This window comes from Mytilus trossulus, chromosome 3, assembly GCF_036588685.1.
Source record: "Mytilus trossulus isolate FHL-02 chromosome 3, PNRI_Mtr1.1.1.hap1, whole genome shotgun sequence".
Lineage (NCBI taxonomy): Eukaryota > Metazoa > Mollusca > Bivalvia > Mytilida > Mytilidae > Mytilus > Mytilus trossulus.
In genome coordinates this window covers 57,579,396-57,594,086 of record NC_086375.1, presented here as the reverse complement: position 1 = coordinate 57,594,086, position 14,691 = coordinate 57,579,396, and the positions used below count along the sequence as shown (strand labels likewise).

The window sequence follows — 14,691 nt, the reverse complement described above, 5'->3', positions numbered from 1 at the left end:
TTTATTAGTTTTGCATATTCGAAATTTTTCTTATATTCTATTATTTCTAAAAAAAAAACTTTTGATCTTGGATTGGTTATATAATTATAATGATGAGTATCAAGGTTGAAGTTCTGAATGTCATTATAGTCCCGACAATAATACATAGCATCACTTCCATAGAGATTTGATATTTCCTTGAATTTGTCATAGAAGTAAGAAGTATCAACATTAGGACTGCACATATGTTTCAGAATATTTTGTTCTCAATATTGAGAGATGATCCCACCATATTACCATCCCGATCTTTTAACTTTATTTATTTAATAGTCAAAAATAGAATAGCAACTCCTCGTTTATAAGAAGAAAATGAGTTTAAAACACAATGACCTTTCCAATGCTTTTTAATCAAAACCTCACCTTGTTTTACTAAATGTGTGTATGAGAGGCAATAAAATTGAGAATGGAAATGGGGAATGTGTCAAAGAGACAACAACCCGACCAAAATAAAAAAAAAAACTCAAAAGCTTTTCTAACTCAAAAATTGATCATCTAAGCTGTATTTGTCAAAACTTTAAAGAATGTTTGGTAGTCAATGCTCTTCAACTTAGTACTTTATTTGTTTTTTTTAAACTTTTTTATATTCGAGCATCACTGATAAGTCTTTTTGAGACGAAACGCGAGTCTGGCGAAAATACAAAATTCAATCCTGCTATTTATGATGGGATTATTTATATCATCTGTATGAAGAGAATACATATTTCTCCCCCGTTTACCCCAAATATGAAGTCATTGGCCATTGTAAGATAGTTCTATGGGGTTCGGGATTGCATGTTGGTTACGTAGTCGCGTCACTGTTTCTGATGTCCTCTCGTTGATGGAGTGTGTCTGTTGTTCTTCTCTGGTTTGTATGTTGTATTATATGTTTACACGTTTCCATGTAGTGACTGATCTTGTGTGAATAAACTCATCATATTACCAGGATTAAAATTTATATATACGCCAGACGCGCGTTTCGTCTACAAAAGACTCATCAGTGACGCTCGAATCAAAATATGTTTTAAAGGCCAAATGAATTACGAAGTTTTTGAAGAGCATTGAGGACCCACAATTCCTTAACGTTTTGCCAAATACAGCTAAGGTAATCTATTCCTGAGGTAGAAAATCCTAAGTATTTCAAACATTCAAAGTTTTGTTAACAGTTAATTTATTATCATGATCATATCAATAATAACTCAAATCAACACAGAAGTGCTGACTACTGGGCTGGTGATATCCTCGGGGAAATAAATTTCCGCCAGCAGTGGCATCGACCTAGTGGTTGTAAATAAACTCATCATAGATACCAGGATTAAAATTTTATATGTACGCCAGACACGCATTTCGTCTACAAAAGACTTATCAGTGACGCTCGAATCAAAATATGTTTTTAAAGGCCAAATAAAATACGAATTTGTGTTGTGTTTCTGTCACGTAGTGTTCTAGCGATATTTGTTGATGCTGTCGTAGGGTTGGTGGTTTAAAATGACGTTGGACCAGGTTCAACCCACATTTTTTTCTTGGAATGTCCTGTACCAAGTAAGAAATATGGCAGTTGTCAGATGGTTCATTTCTTGGTGTGTCTGTGTTTGCTTTTGCCGCACTTCGGTCCTCCCGTTTCTTCTTTATTTTCCTCTTGTGGTTATAGTGTTTCCATCGGTTTATCTTTGGCACCGATTTAATTACTTTTGAACACCGGTATACTACTGTTGCCTTAATGTTTAAATATTTCCCCCTCCATCATGATATTTGTTCTTCAACTTTAAAGTAATATGTATAATCTAGTAAAAAAAATATTTCATGCGAGACATCATTACTGTTTTAATATCTAAAAACAGGCAAAAAGAAGTACTTTCAGTTTGTAATGTGTAATCATAATATAGTAGATGTGTTTGAGTTAAAAAGTATCAGATAAAGAACAGTTTAAATGCAATAACATAAAAACAAGTTGCTTTCTTTAAAAAAAAGAAATGCAATGGTAAACTCAAATGCTTGTTTGGCATTATATATTAGATAATCGTTTAATAAAGATGTATTGTTTTATATTACTTTTGTTGTGCAATGGATTAGAAACCGACTTCACACATCAACGTATAGCTCCGAAGTACGTCGGCCGTAGAAAAAAAATCATGCACGCTACCAATACGCTAGTAATTTTGATGAATTCAACCTGTCAATCATATCTGTATCGTGTGCACAACGAGCTTAAAGCGTGCACCCGTCTGTTTACATGTTTACCAGTCCGTCTTTGTCCACTGGTTCGTCTACATTTTCACTAGCTTTGAAATAGCTTTCGGTAAGTGCGAGTACTTTTATTTCAGTGATTTGTGTCTATTGTTTTTTATGTAAGGTAAGTGATTATTGCGCACCGTACCCATATTTTTAGGGACGCAAATTGCAACTGATATTTTACAGTTTTTTCTTGCGATGTGTTGTCCTAGGTTTGGTTCATTTTGGAGGGTTGAGTTTATGGCCACCACATTGTTTATGTGCCAATGCCCATTCTAAAGCCAGAAACATGTAGTACAGTGATTGTTGTTCATAGTTAATGTCGATCCAGGTTTTTTTTCGTAAATTATTTTGTTATCAATAAGGCTGTTTAGTTTTGTTTGATTTTTGTTTTTAAATCTTAATGGTCGAGGCATTTAATAGCCGACTAAATGTTTGTTTTCATTGTTGGAGGCCCCTCGGTGGCCTTTGAATACTTACGAACACGTCATTGTAACTCTGGTTGATACTTGTATCATTAGTGCTGGACCATGGGCGATCCTATGCACCTTTGATGCAGGCGGGATATGTTTGTAGATCGTGTACAGACCAAACTAATGGGAGTAGTTCCTGTAATTCTATGTCTAGTCCTATGATGCATGGTTGGAGAGGGTGAAATATCTTCTGTAGGTTTGATGAAGATTCACCCGTATCGGACTTTTTGTCCTGAATGAAAGTTTTAAGGCAACGAGTATTTTTGTATGCAATGTGCCCTTAACGTGTCTGAAACTTATCTGTAGCGTTTTCAACGCTCTTGTAGCGTTTTCAACGCTCTTGCAGCGTGTATATATTGTGCGTTTAGTTTACAGGTATAAAACGATATATGCCTGTCCCTATATCCAAGATACCCTCTTTTTCCAGCAGCAGTCTGAATTTTCCGCCCTTTATCTCGCACTGTCTTCGGCAGAACCTATACATATGCCATTTAAATCAATAAATCATAAATACACCAAATTGCAAGGGAATATAATAGAATTACGCACACCATTGTTGGTTTCCTTCTTTACAGAATAAACACATACACATGTGGTATGAAATGTCGGCCACCTTTCTATATAATTCGAAAATAATGATAAAGATAAGATCAGTTCTTAATATTAACTATTTAATCTATAGCTTCTATAAATATGCATACTCTTTCATTCATTAACACTGAAAACCTCTCTCTCTCTCTCTCTCTCTCTCTCTCTCTCCTACCAAAGACACAACTTTCTCTCACCCTCCATAAATTTACGCCTGTTTTCCCTATACACGGAGACTCCCAAGTATAAGACAGGCATATATGCCCTCATTCTCCCAATCATATAGAAACACACAAGTATACATATATGTGATAACATATGAAAATAATAACAATAAACCATAATCAAAGCACGCGTAGCTAAGATCCATCCATAAAAAAAAATGGACAAATCATCATCTCATCAATGTTTATGTCCTCTTTATGTTGTAGTGGATTTGCAAAAAAATCCCCATCTCTTCTGACTCCATGGATTTGACTTATACCACCCAAAGGCAACTTTGGAATCGTCTGTGGCAATCTTCAACTTGACGATCATCCCTGAAAGTTACAAAGGACGAGTTTAACATTTTCTTTATCACATTGAGCACATTTTCCAATACGACATATAAAAAAATCGTTACCATGTAAACATATAGGTTATTTAATTCGATAAATTCTAAGCTTGTATTTGCTGAAAAAAAAATTAGCTGGTGTGTGATACTGTTCATACAAAGTGGCAGAGTATTTATATTGGTAATATTGGCATATCTGCTAAAAAAATATCTCTCATCGATATGTTTTTTCCTCGATGACATCATTTGTTTTCGATTATATTTGAAAGCTTTATATAATGTTATAATTACTTACCTTTGGTTATTTCGACAAAGCACTCTTTCGGTTTCTCTGACAAATCTTTTGTGTTCACGTAAGTGTTGCTTACAAACTTGAACTGGTTACCTTGGTAACTGACGTCTGGAAAAATAATTTTTCTTTATTTCTTTTCCATTAAAAAGACAAATCATATCACAAACATACTTTTTGAAGTATAATTTGGAGTTTAGTATGGCGTTTATTATCACTCAACTAGTATATATTTGTTCAGGGGCCAGCTGAAGGACGCCTCCGGGTGCGGGAATTTCTCGCTGCAATGAAGACCTGTTGGTGACCTTCTGCTGTTGTCTGTTCTATGGTCAGCATGTTGTCTCTCTGACACATTCCCCATTTCCATACTCAATTTTATTTACATTGTTTAATGTCTTTATGTGACCTATACTACGTAGTTGTTAATTTTTGGTTCATTTGGTCTCTGGTCGAGAGTTGTTTCATTGACAACCATTACCCATCTTTCTTTATATTTTACAAGTTTGATCGTTTATATCAATATACAATGTTATTTCCATTGTTTTCCAATGAAGGTCTACATATAATGGTAATGCTTTAGCTGATTTAATAAGTTTATGTAAATAAATCGAGAAAAAAAACTTCGGTTTCTTTATAGTACAATCTGAATAAAATTTGAATCTATTATAATTTTCATTCGTATAGTTCTGGACAAAATAATCAATTTCTTGATGTTTAATGTATAGGGAAAACGGTAGTATTACATTTTCCAAGCATTAGGTTGTCCTTTTGTGTACCCAAGACAGGGCGTAGGAAGTCAACTTAAGAACGCTGTGATTGGATGTATTAAAGGGTACAAGTTATTATTTTTATTTATCTATTAATAACTGCAGTGTGTATATTTACAATATAAATTTTAGAACCTATTGAAATATTTTCTAGAGAATTATTCGAAAATGTTGCATAATTAGTAAAGGTTGAATCAAGTGCATTTGGTTACTATGCAATTATTCTAAAAATAGTAAAATCACGTGAAGGCCGCGTGGAGTCTGCATGCACAAAGCGTGATAGATATTGTTCGGGAAAAAATATGAAAAGTAAAGCATTTACGGCCAATGAGCTAATAGCAACTGTTGCTTAAAGACTGTTTCTTTGGATGGAAGTCGCGAATTTCTGTATTCTTCCCATTATCATGTCATTGGTCTGTATTCTTTATTTTTGTTTAATTATTTTGTTTAAATTTCTTTATATTTACCACCCTATGAGCCTCTATTTTTTATATTGGGGGTATAACAGCGTATAGTATGCATTTACAGTTTAAGATGCCATAAATAAATAAATATAAATTAACTTCTGACACTACAAATTCTGTTAATAAGATATTTATTTAGGCGCTCCATATAAATAACATGATAAGAATCAATCAAGTTCATATGGACAGGTTACTCTGACATTTTTCTATAAATGATATAAGGTGAAAGCTGCATGGGTTCTTAGTATAGGACATTAATCACGACCAGGTCAAAAATGTTGCATAATTAGTAAAGGTTGAATCAAGTGCATTTGGTTACTATGCAATTATTCTAAAAATAGTAAAATCACGTGAAGGCCGCGTGGAGTCTGCATGCACAAAGCGTGATAGATATTGTTCGGAACCAAATTGCGTTCTGAAATTCTCTTGACTTTTTATTACTTTAACGTATTCCCAATCATTTATTTATTTAGTATATTGATATATAATATAATATAATAAAGCCTGACGAAAGTTCATTCGGTTGTTTCGGGATTGTTCTTAAATACTCGGATACATCGGAATTTTTCAATTTCAAAATTCTGAAAATCAAGTGAAGGCTGCTTGGAGTTTGCATGCAGCAAAAAAAAAGTGAAACCTTTGGGGGAACAACGTAAAAGTAGCATGTTCTGACAGAATATTAGACTTAAGTGAAATGTTTTTGACATCTCTTTTGAAAAAGGTCAAAATGGCTGCCGTTGATATGGACACAGCAAAATTTAAAAAGTGAAGCATTTACGGCCTTCAACAATGAGAAAAATCAAATGCATTATATTTAGTTAGAATTTGTTTAAAAAATATGAAAAGTGAAGCATTTACGGCCTTCAACAATGAGCGAAACCAAATGCATTATATTTAGAAGTTGCTTTAAAAAATATGTTAAATGAAGCATGTTTGACCTTCACCAATGAGCTAATAGCAACTGTTGCTTAAAGACTGTTTCTTTGGATGGAAGTCGCGAATTTCTGTATTCTTCCCATTATCATGTCATTGGTCTGTATTCTTTATTTTTGTTTAATTATTTTGTTTAAATTTCTTTATATTTACCACCCTATGAGCCTCTATTTTTTATATTGGGGGTATAACAGCGTATAGTATGCATTTACAGTTTAAGATGCCATAAATAAATAAATATAAATTAACTTCTGACACTACAAATTCTGTTAATAAGATATTTATTTAGGCGCTCCATATAAATAACATGATAAGAATCAATCAAGTTCATATGGACAGGTTACTCTGACATTTTTCTATAAATGATATAAGGTGAAAGCTGCATGGGTTCTTATTATAGGACATTAATCACGACCAGGTCAAAAATGTTGCATAATTAGTAAAGGTTGAATCAAGTGCATTTGGTTACTATGCAATTATTCTAAAAATAGTAAAATCACGTGAAGGCCGCGTGGAGTCTGCATGCACAAAGCGTGATAGATATTGTTCGGAACCAAATTGCGTTCTGAAATTCTCTTGACTTTTTATTACTTTAACGTATTCCCAATCATTTATTTATTTAGTATATTGATATATAATATAATATAATAAAGCCTGACGAAAGTTCATTCGGTTGTTTCGGGATTGTTCTTAAATACTCGGATACATCGGGATTTTTCAATTTCAAAATTCTGAAAATCAAGTGAAGGCTGCTTGGAGTTTGCATGCAGCAAAAAAAAAGTGAAACCTTTGGGGGAACAACGTAAAAGTAGCATGTTCTGACAGAATATTAGACTTAAGTGAAATGTTTTTGACATCTCTTTTGAAAAAGGTCAAAATGGCTGCCGTTGATATGGACACAGCAAAATCTAAAAAGTGAAGCATTTACGGCCTTCAACAATGAGAAAAATCAAATGCATTATATTTAGTTAGAATTTGTTTAAAAAATATGAAAAGTGAAGCATTTACGGCCTTCAACAATGAGCGAAACCAAATGCATTATATTTAGAAGTTGCTTTAAAAAATATGTAAAATGAAGCATGTTCGACCTTCACCAATGAGCTAATAGCAACTGTTGCTTAAAGACTGTTTCTTTGGATGGAAGTCGCGAATTTCTGTATTCTTCCCATTATCATGTCATTGGTCTGTATTCTTTATTTTTGTTTAATTATTTTGTTTAAATTTCTTTATATTTACCACCCTATGAGCCTCTATTTTTTATATTGGGGGTATAACAGCGTATAGTATGCATTTACAGTTTAAGATGCCATAAATAAATAAATATAAATTAACTTCTGACACTACAAATTCTGTTAATAAGATATTTATTTAGGCGCTCCATATAAATAACATGATAAGAATCAATCAAGTTCATATGGACAGGTTACTCTGACATTTTTCTATAAATGATATAAGGTGAAAGCTGCATGGGTTCTTAGTATAGGACATTAATCACGACCAGGTCAAAAATGTTGCATAATTAGTAAAGGTTGAATCAAGTGCATTTGGTTACTATGCAATTATTCTAAAAATAGTAAAATCACGTGAAGGCCGCGTGGAGTCTGCATGCACAAAGCGTGATAGATATTGTTCGGAACCAAATTGCGTTCTGAAATTCTCTTGACTTTTTATTACTTTAACGTATTCCCAATCATTTATTTATTTAGTATATTGATATATAATATAATATAATAAAGCCTGACGAAAGTTCATTCGGTTGTTTCGGGATTGTTCTTAAATACTCGGATACATAGGGATTTTTCAATTTCAAAATTCTGAAAATCAAGTGAAGGCTGCTTGGAGTTTGCATGCAGCAAAAAAAAGTGAAACCTTTGGGGGAACAACGTAAAAGTAGCATGTTCTGACAGAATATTAGACTTAAGTGAAATGTTTTTGACATCTCTTTTGAAAAAGGTCAAAATGACTGCCGTTGATATGGACACAGCAAAATTTAAAAAGTGAAGCATTTACGGCCTTCAACAATGAGAAAAATCAAATGCATTATATTTAGTTAGAATTTGTTTAAAAAATATGAAAAGTGAAGCATTTACGGCCTTCAACAATGAGCGAAACCAAATGCATTATATTTAGAAGTTGCTTTAAAAAATATGTTAAATGAAGCATGTTCGACCTTCACCAATGAGCTAATAGCAACTGTTGCTTAAAGACTGTTTCTTTGGATGGAAGTCGCGAATTTCTGTATTCTTCCCATTATCATGTCATTGGTCTGTATTCTTTATTTTTGTTTAATTATTTTGTTTAAATTTCTTTATATTTACCACCCTATGAGCCTCTATTTTTTATATTGGGGGTATAACAGCGTATAGTATGCATTTACAGTTTAAGATGCCATAAATAAATAAATATAAATTAACTTCTGACACTACAAATTCTGTTAATAAGATATTTATTTAGGCGCTCCATATAAATAACATGATAAGAATCAATCAAGTTCATATGGACAGGTTACTCTGACATTTTTCTATAAATGATATAAGGTGAAAGCTGCATGGGTTCTTATTATAGGACATTAATCACGACCAGGTCAAAAATGTTGCATAATTAGTAAAGGTTGAATCAAGTGCATTTGGTTACTATGCAATTATTCTAAAAATAGTAAAATCACGTGAAGGCCGCGTGGAGTCTGCATGCACAAAGCGTGATAGATATTGTTCGGGAAAAAATATGAAAAGTAAAGCATTTACGGCCAATGAGCTAATAGCAACTGTTGCTTAAAGACTGTTTCTTTGGATGGAAGTCGCGAATTTCTGTATTCTTCCCATTATCATGTCATTGGTCTGTATTCTTTATTTTTGTTTAATTATTTTGTTTAAATTTCTTTATATTTACCACCCTATGAGCCTCTATTTTTTATATTGGGGGTATAACAGCGTATAGTATGCATTTACAGTTTAAGATGCCATAAATAAATAAATATAAATTAACTTCTGACACTACAAATTCTGTTAATAAGATATTTATTTAGGCGCTCCATATAAATAACATGATAAGAATCAATCAAGTTCATATGGACAGGTTACTCTGACATTTTTCTATAAATGATATAAGGTGAAAGCTGCATGGGTTCTTAGTATAGGACATTAATCACGACCAGGTCAAAAATGTTGCATAATTAGTAAAGGTTGAATCAAGTGCATTTGGTTACTATGCAATTATTCTAAAAATAGTAAAATCACGTGAAGGCCGCGTGGAGTCTGCATGCACAAAGCGTGATAGATATTGTTCGGAACCAAATTGCGTTCTGAAATTCTCTTGACTTTTTATTACTTTAACGTATTCCCAATCATTTATTTATTTAGTATATTGATATATAATTGTAAGCATGTAGCTCCTCGGACAATTTGGCTTTTGGATTAACAGGTTATATTGAATGTGTTCGAGATTTCCTCTGGGTATGTAAACACTTGAAACAGGTGAACACTGGCTTAAAGAAATTTTGTACAGAGTTAAAATTAAGACCAATAATAACAAGCTTGGCATATGTATGCTAGGAAAACACAGTGAAGATGTCTTTGGTGTTACTTGTCGTTTAATTGTTTCAATATTGATGGTTTCTATCTATTTAAAAAAACAACGACCGATATAAAAATGATTCAAAATCATAACATGAACTACGTACAAAAAATGTGAAATCGATAACGGACTTACTATTATTATTACGTTGTTCTTCTGTCTGTTCAGAATGATGCTCTGATGGTTGTTCCTTCTGTATCTGTTTTGATAATTTGCAACTTACAAATCCTATAGCTGGTAGCTTGGCATTAAATCCGTTTGCAATGTGAAATTCCTAAATAAAAATGGGAAATATTATTAATTATTCTACACATTATAAAAGGCGTTTTGCAAATATATATATTTATGTATCAAAAGATATGAAAACAGGTATTGGGCTATTTTCTGCTCTTTGGTAGAATAGTTGTCTCATTGACACGTTCGCCGTTACCATTTGATGAATTAAGCCTGATCACTGGCTGAACAATATCCGTGACAGAAATCGTTTCTCTGACATAAATTTCTCTAAAGAAAAACCGAACATAAATATGTCAAAAGACTCAGAGGTGACGGGATATATAAACTCATCATGATTCATAGATACCAGGACTAAATTTAGTATAAACGCCAGACGCGCGTTTCGTCTACAAAACACTCATCAGTGACGCTCGAATCCAAAAACGTTAAAACGGCCAAATAAAGTACGAAGTTGAAGAGCATTGAGCACCAAAATTTCTAAAAGTTTTGCAAAATACATCTAAGGTAGTCTATGCCTGAGGTAGAAAAGCCTTAGTATTTCAAAAAATTCAAAAATTTGTTAACAGTAAATTTATAAATATAACCATATCAATTACAATTAATGTCAGCACATATATGTCTACTTAGCAAAAAAAGCTGTTGTGAAAGAAATACAAATGGCAAGTTGTTAGATTTAGCGATTGAACTATAAATATTATAAGTTAACAAGTGTGGACATAGATCAATGTGGATAGTATGTTTGGATGTTTTCTGACAAAAATTCTCTTTTATAAGTTAAAAAGGTAATGTTCATAAGAACAATCTTGCTTACCTGTGTTAAGTTATATTGGTATTTGGAGCTAAGCTTCTCTATAATTGACTCTGCAGCTAGTCGGCAGTCAAAATCGTCAATGATGGGAAGTAATTCATAAAGTCTACAAACGAAGAATGAAAATGAGTGAACTTGGTTGTTGATGCAATAAATAATTTCAAACTAAGATACTAGTATTATGAAAGTTAATGTCAATGTAAGATAACCGTCATTAAAGCTCTCCTAAATCAACAGAGAGGACAAAGTCTAAAAGTGTTAATTTTAGGTAGTAACGATGTTGTAAGAGTATTGAGTCCTATCATTTGCTTTAAACCTCCACAATACATACATATTTAATATTTGTAACTTACTTATTAGTCTGTGAGGCTAAGATGTACTTCATAGATACTAATCCGCTCTGAATACGATCGATCAAGTTGAATTTGATATCATCCACAAGGTTTCTTTCAATCTATAAAAAAAAAATAGAATTCAAAAAATTAATTCAATATACTAAAATACTGACTTTTTAAGCTAAAATATAAATTAATTATACTACACATATTTTTGAGGAATTCTGCAACGTGTACGTCGGATTAATTGCGTACTTTTTAATTTTTTAAAGTGTTTTTTTCTTTTATTTGTGATGTTTGAAACAGTTGAGTGACGGAAAGTGCAAATAAAAAATGTTTGATTGGTGTACGAGAACCGATAAAAACCTGAGTTAGTGTACGAGAAACGATAGAACGGTTGATTGGTACTCTATGCAACTGACGTGTTCATGCTATGAACCTTTTCGTCGGTTTGCATACAACAATATACCTTTCTCCTTTCACAATTTCAATGAAATTAAATAACAACATATTTTTTTCTGATTTGTGATTGAAATAAGAAGAAAGTTTGAATATTAAAAATGATTTTTTTCAGTTATAATTACCAATCTCAAGGCATTTCTTGTTGCTTTCTCCTTTGTTATTAAGGTTTGGTATGTGTTGGCTGTTTCTGCTGCTTTCTCCATTTTATAGTTAAGAATTTTCTGCAAAATCTGAATGCTTTCATCTCGTCTTTTCAATTTTGTTTTAGATAGTTTATCTGCCATGTAGTTTCGTGACATCTTTGCTGTCTTCAAGCATAATTCGTATGTCTGTACCTTACTGTTAGCGCTCCAACATATCTGGACATATAAGATATTCTTATTTCATGCCATATGAACACTGAGTGAATATTTGAAAACACTAGACATTTTGTGTGAAAAACAATGCAAAATGTTTATAAGTATACCAATGATTCTAAAATGGTCATTAATAAAATGTAGTTCTCAAAAAAGAAGTTGCTGAAAGTCGGCCTTCGACATGGAGAAAACACCATAACAGTCACATAAATAATATCATCTATTTCTAAATCGATAGCACATTAAAGCTCTTGAAAATAATAGTAATTAAACTAACCACTTGCAGAGATATTAGTTTCGGCTGTTTGAACTTACCTCTTGTTGTCTTTGTATGTCTTTGTAAATATGTTTGTGTGTTCTCATCAGTTTATACATTTCATCGACATCTGTATAATATTCCTCAGTTTTTACATGATCAAATCTGAAATATGTAATGCGATACTAAAAACGTTTGCATATTCGAAATATTAACTTCGATAAATGTATCAGGGATGATCTTTGGAGGAGGACATAATTGCTTTCGTATTCAGTTAAAGAATATAAGTTTAATATACATCGTTATAAAAAAAAATATTCATAATTATAAGATATAGGTTCCAGTTAAACTATAATATAAGTCGGTTTCATTTTAATTAGCCCGACATATATTTTACATTTAGAAAGTGTATTTTTAAAAATTAGGCTTTTAGTAACGAAAACTCTTGAGAGTAAATACAAGAACTCTTTCTAAATCAAACAACTTACGTTGGGATTGGCTGCATACTGTCAGATGATGGAACCAGTTTAAGGAGTTTGCTTTGAATTGTTTCAGCAAAGGACTTCTTACTTTCAAAACTGCTTGATTGGTGGGATTCGACAACACCTAAAACCATTTCAGTTAGGAGATAAAGCAATTTGTCAAATTCCGGAAAATCTGGAAAGAAAAATGCAACTTAATGAATAAATAGATATAAACTTAAAGAATACAATACACTTACAATCACAATAACAGTTAAAGAGGAGGAAACCCAAATTTCAAATAATAAGTGTCAATGTTTTTTTCTGTTCGCTTCACCTCAAAATCTGTCTGGTCATATCTAGCTATGCAATTTATAGTTCATCATTAAGTTTTGTATTCCTTTACATATTTGTAATAAAAAAAAAACCTTCATCAGAAATTTTAGTTTTCAAAGAACAATGAAGTTTTGAGAGTAAAAAAACACACAACAGACATAATTAATTAGTCTCAGTTTCCACTAAGAGATAACACATTATTATTTTTTTTTTTGAAGTCTTGAAATTGCATTTATATGTAAATCTTACCCGTATTTTGTTTGTAATTCACCATGTCATGCATGATGCCATGTAATTGATGTCTTGGGAAATCTGTTCCCGAATGGAAGTTCACCTCAAGAAACTCGCTGATAGTTGCAAATACATCGATTCTGTAAAGGAAGAAAATAACCGAATTATGTTTGACATCAACTTTGACATGGTCTACAAAAGACTCATCGGTGACGCTCGAATAAAAAAAAATGCATAAAAGGCCACATAAAGAACGAAGTTGTAGAGCATTGAGGACCAAAAATTCCTTAACGTTTTGCAAAATTTCACTGCATATCGTGAGCAAACATTGTGAACTCGTTTAAATCGACAGACACAAGAGGTTATATATAGATATCAGAAGATATATGTTTAGATCAATTAGTTTTCAGTCAAATAACTCAATTCATGAAATAACCATTTTATTACGTACACCTCCACCCCCCCACCCCCCCCAAACCCCCAAACAATTCTGACCATGCATGAAAAACTGCATAAAGCAGATCATGAATAAAGAATATATATACAGTAGAAAGAACAGTATCAATCAAAGGACAAAAATCTAGTAAAAAAAACTTACGTTCTATTTGAAACTGAAGTAATGTGGTAAATATCTGGAAAATAAACACAATCCATTTTCTTTTTCTTCGAAATCTTTTGAAAACACCGCTACTCAGAAATATCTTACTGGACGTAGCGAGGGAAAGATAGCCCGGACGACGAAAAGAGGTAACGTCATAATCTGGACGTCTTCTTGTTGGACGTTGGAACCAAGCAGATGGAAAGAACGTCACAAAATTAAGCCGCTGTTATCTATGATGGGTTTATTAACAAACTATACAAGTTGCTTTCTTTAAAAAAAGAAATGCAATCGTAAAACTAAATGCTTGTTTGGCATTATATATCAGATAATCGTTTAATAAAGATGTATTGTTTTATATTACTTTTGTCAATGTACATAATAATTAGAACCCAGCTTCACACATCAACGTATAGCTCCGACGTACGTCGGCCGTGGTAAAAAAGTAATGCATGCTACCAATACGCTAGTAATTTTGATGCATTCAACCTGTCAATTATATCTGTATCGTGTGTACAACGAGCTTAAAGCGTGTATTGGGTGTGCGTGAAGCGTACCTAAGCGTTTCTTCTAGTCTTTCTACATTCCCGACTGCAGGTCTGTCTAATTGTGAATGTATGTCAATAAGTCTGTCACATTCACCCGTCTGTTTACATGTTTACGAGTCCGTCTACAATGTATGTCAACTGGTTCGTTTACATTTTCACTATCTTTGAAATAGCAT

General features: G+C 32.5%; 1 protein-coding gene across 1 annotated transcript; it reads right to left on the bottom strand.

Moving 5' to 3' along the window:
• Nucleotides 1-3,462: 3,462 nt before the first annotated feature.
• Nucleotides 3,463-14,085, bottom strand: LOC134709580 (uncharacterized). The gene is made up of 10 exons (XM_063569744.1): nucleotides 13,968-14,085; nucleotides 13,388-13,509; nucleotides 12,830-12,998; nucleotides 12,401-12,506; nucleotides 11,852-12,088; nucleotides 11,286-11,386; nucleotides 10,936-11,038; nucleotides 10,023-10,161; nucleotides 4,157-4,261; nucleotides 3,463-3,847 (listed from the first exon to the last, which is right to left on the bottom strand). Exons 1-10 carry the CDS (start codon nucleotides 14,021-14,023, stop codon nucleotides 3,729-3,731), a joined length of 1,257 nt encoding a protein of 418 aa, XP_063425814.1. The 5' UTR covers nucleotides 14,024-14,085; the 3' UTR covers nucleotides 3,463-3,728.
• Nucleotides 14,086-14,691: the final 606 nt, after the last annotated feature.